The sequence below is a fragment of the Grammomys surdaster genome, unplaced genomic scaffold (genome assembly GCF_004785775.1).
Source record: "Grammomys surdaster isolate TR1022 unplaced genomic scaffold, NIH_TR_1.0 61, whole genome shotgun sequence".
NCBI classification, from domain to species: domain Eukaryota; kingdom Metazoa; phylum Chordata; class Mammalia; order Rodentia; family Muridae; genus Grammomys; species Grammomys surdaster.
In genome coordinates, this window is record NW_021604563.1 from 779552 (window position 1) to 783915 (window position 4364).

The 4364-nt window shown below is 41.4% G+C and overlaps 1 protein-coding gene across 1 annotated transcript in view; it reads right to left on the reverse strand.

The window, feature by feature from the left end:
• Nucleotides 1-890: 890 nt before the first annotated feature.
• Tmem35a (transmembrane protein 35A) overlaps nt 891-4364 on the reverse strand; it is an 11665-nt gene continuing 8191 nt past the window's right edge. Inside the window, exon 2 of the mRNA XM_028788595.1 lies at nt 891-2461. Coding sequence (XP_028644428.1) covers nt 2078-2461 — 384 coding nt within the window. The 3' untranslated portion in view covers nt 891-2077. The remainder of the gene's footprint in view (nt 2462-4364) is intronic.

Consider the following 4364-nt stretch of genomic DNA (forward strand, 5'->3'; position numbering starts at 1 on the left):
GAGATAGACTACAGCAGAAATGACTACCACATCTAACATGGCTTTCAGAGTAGTAGGACAAACTCATTTACTCATGCATAAAAATTGAGACTGTTCATTTTTTTCTGATAGCTGCTCTTTAGTAAAATTGAAATTTTTATTGAGCCATTTTTCATGCCTTTAATGATTTAATAGACTCAAAGAAGTGTAAACTGGACAGGATTGAAGGCTTCACCCTCCTTTTCACAGATGAAATGGTACCCTAAGTGATGAAATAGCTTACTTAACATGACAAATTTGTGGCAGTACAACTTGTCATTTTGTGGACACACTGTGGTGAGAGACACTGTTTCATATTTATTTAATGAACCCTTGGGGTTTTCTGAAATAGTTTTTCATCTTTTCCTTTGACTCACTAAATAAAGACCTTCCTAAACCTGGAGATGGGATTAGGTTCCTGACCCTAAGGCTTTCCCTCTTACATGGTAACATCAAAAAAAGCATGAAGAAACTTAAAAGGATGAGCAAGTTAGCAGCCTCATTTGTATACTGAGACTATTATGCCCTTATTGTCTTCTCCTTCATCTAGATGTTTGTTTGTTTGTTTGTTTGTAAGCCAGAAGCTAGGTGTGGTGGCACATAACTTTATCCCAGCACTTAGAAGGCAGAGGCAGGTGGATTTTTCTGAGTTCCAGGCCAGCCATGAATACATAGTGACACCTAGTTTCAGAGAGGGAGAAAGGGCAAGAGAATCTCTACTTTGAGGCCAATTTATGCTACAGAGTGAGACCCTGTCTTAAATATCAACAACACAAAAACCTCAAGAAATTCACGAAGACAGAAGAATCCAAGTCCCTTGCTTATAGGGACTTTTCTTTCCATGATTTGCAGTCCATAGCCACACCATGTCCTCCAAATTTCAAAAACCTTTATTTTTGAAAGAATGAGCGAAAGAAGACAAGTATCAATTACCAAGAACAATGGCACTGAAGAAAATACAGTAAGCACTCTCCCCACACACAACCCCATCCCTCCCCCATCCCGGGCACAACAATATTAAAACCATCAAAGCACAGTTAACAAAGAGAAACAGCAGTATGTAACTACAAAAGCAAATTTCCATACTGGTCAATCCAACTAACCCATGTCAAATGTCCTTCCCCCAGCTAAACTCCACCCTCTGGAATGCTGAAGAGGTGTAAAGTAGAGTATCTGAAGATATCTACAGATATCTAGGAGCTATTATGGACTTTGTTAACTTTAACAAAGTTTGGTGGGGAATCACTAGGAGTAGAGAACTCTTCCTACAGATAAACACTGGCTATAGCTTCTCCATCCAATTGCAGGTTTCAGAAAAACACTAGGGCTGGAGATTGACACTTGTACCAGGACCAATCCCTGGTCCCTCAGTGGAAACAGTGCGGAAGCTTCAGATCCTGGTTGGCTCCTGAGAATGGTAAAGTGGGGCAGCTTTGTGCTTAAAACAAAAGTTGACAGTGTCTAGTAAAAAAGGTTACTAAGTGAATTTCCAACCACTAAAGAGCTCAGTAGCTTGGGCTCAGACAAAGGCAAGGAGACCCCTCCAACTGCATCGCTTGAAGAATCCAACTAGGTTATTTGTTTTCCACCAGGAAACAACCTTCTTGATGGGATGGTTCTTTTACTCTGTCTTCGCTGGCATCAATTTATAAAGGGAAGGATACTTGTTCAGGATTAGTTCAAGATCAGAGCCTCCTCTACACGTACGAGTATACCCACATACATGGCAGTTAAATACATTGCCCCACGCATATCTCAGAGTCACATGCTTGCTGGAGTCCATCTCACAAATACACCTCAATAATAGCCATATACATGTACATGCAGCAAGATGTGAGTGTTGCTCCAGAGTGATTAAAGGTGGTGCACGAACGTCAATGTGGGGAGGTCATTTTAGGGTATAAATGTACACAAGCCAATTAACTTACAGATTGTAGTTTTCTCTTAACCCCCAAGATAAACAAAGCAAAGGAAAACACACACACACACACACACTGATGTCATCTTGGGTGTCAAGAAAGCAACTGCCTAGAAGGTCCATTCTTTGCACTTCCAATTTTTATGACACCTTCACTTTGCCCTGTGGGGCCTTCTCATATAAGGATGGTTGCTCCTCTGCACTCTCAGGCAAGGCCTTCTTCTCAGAAGATCGGTCTTCAGGCTTGCGGGCAATCAACAGGCGGCAGGTGAGCAGGATTCCAAACACCAGAGCGTGGGCATATCGCTTGAGAGGATCACCAACAAGCTGGTGGAAGAAAAGCACAGCCAACACCAGCAAAAGCAGGAAGAAGTTGGCCACATCTTTGGGACGACCAGGTACCAGGGTCATGACAATGCCACAGGCCACTTCAAGCGCACCAATGCTTTTCCGAAGGAGAATGGAGTTGATGCCCATTTTCTTCAGCAGAGGAAGGGCTCGAACATAGCTCTTGTAAGCACGTTTCTACAGTGGGGATATCATAAGGAAATCAATGCATTAACCACATGTTTAATATTAGAATAAAGAACATACCAGCAGGCATCATTTCCCTACCATCATCTTTAGAAGGGACCATCCAACTACAAAGGCCATCAACCAACTCAAACCTACTAGCACCTTGTCTTTAAATTTAGCCTCCTGAGCTGTGAAAAATCAAACGTGTGTTGTCCACAAAGTGCTAATCTGTAATATTTTGTTATGGCAAATCTGAATGGACTAAGACAGGCACCAAAAGTAGTGATGCAGCAAATTTAGTTCTGTAAAAGTTGCTGCCTGTAAATTACTAAGAAATTAAAAGAAATTCACTGAACCCAGAAAGCTGGGCCATGTGATCTGTATCTGCACTTTCTAGTGCCTGCTTTGTCCAAACCCAGGCTCAAGACAAAGGATGGCAAAGCCTCACTACTTTGAACTTCCTTTATTGGAATGTGTGGTAGGTTTTAAAAAGTGGAGTTGGAGTATATTTGTAGAATCTACCAAACATTCTGATCAATTATTTTTAAATGGGGCTACAGTTGACAGTATTTGCCTAGCATGCATAGTGCCTTAGGTTCAACCCTTAGGTTGGCACTCCCGTGGTAAGGGCAAGAGAATCAGAAGTTGACGGTCATCTTCAGCTACATAGAGTTAGAAGACAGCCTGCTATACACAATACCCAGTCTCGAAGAACAAATAAACCCTAGCTCCATTCACTGATTCAGTATTTATTCTTTCTGTATGCTAGACATTGTACTGAGTATTTCAAATGCAAATATGAATCTGTCAAAAGGCCTTACTTTCGTGAAGCTTGAAGTTTAAAGGGGAAAGGGTAGATACTGAAATGTGTGAGTGTGATAAAGTGTTGAGTGTCGCATAAAATAATATAGCAGTTATAGCTGGGGCATATCCTCAGATCTTCTCAGATGGTGACAGTGAGAGTGCAATCTTAAAAGAAAAGCTGGTGTTTACAAGAACAATAAGGGTCTGGCAAACAGAAGACACTGGAAGAGAGGAAAGACCCTGAAGCATAAAACAGATAAATGTATTGCAAACACTACCTCACTTTAGCATGGAGAGGGAAGAGATGAGATAAAATAGAAGCAAAACATACAAACTGCAACTTGGAGATTTTTATTGTGCTATTGAGCTTTGAGCTTTGGACTTTGACCCATATCCAGTGGAAGCAACATAATTTGATTTTAAGGAATGTCTTATTGGAAACCATGGGGATGTATTGAACAGGTATACTTGCCAACAAGAAGATAGTGTGAGATGCCTTAGACTAGCAATAACACACACACACACACACACACACACACACACACACCCCAAACAAGTAAATATAAAAACAATTCTAGGGCTAGAGGTATAGCTCAGTTGGTAGAGTGCTATCCTAGTATGCAGGAGAATGAATTGGGCATTGGGCATGTTAAGATATACCTGTAATCCTAGCTTGGAAGGAAGAGGCAAGAAGATCTGAAGGTCAAGGTCATCCTCAACTACGTAGTGAGTTTGAGGCCAGACTGAGATTGTGAGACTCTATAAGAAGGAGGAGGAGGAAGAGGAGGAAGAGGAGGAGGAGGAGGAGGAAGAGGAAGAGGAAGAGGAAGAGGAGGACTCTAGAACTCACAAATAAGAGAAAACAAGTGAATTTGTCTTTATGTATCTGATTTATTTAACTCCAGTTGCATCCATTTTCCAGAAAATGACAATTTCATTCTCCTTTATGGCTCAATAAAACTCCAACTCTAAGAAGAAACTAGTGGGGAGTAAAGAGAAGGCTCAGCAGTACTGCTGAACATGTATTGCTCCTTCAGAGGACCCAAGTTCAATTCCCAGCACCCTCTCTCTCTCTCTCTCTCTCTCTCTCTCTCTCTCTCTCTCTCTC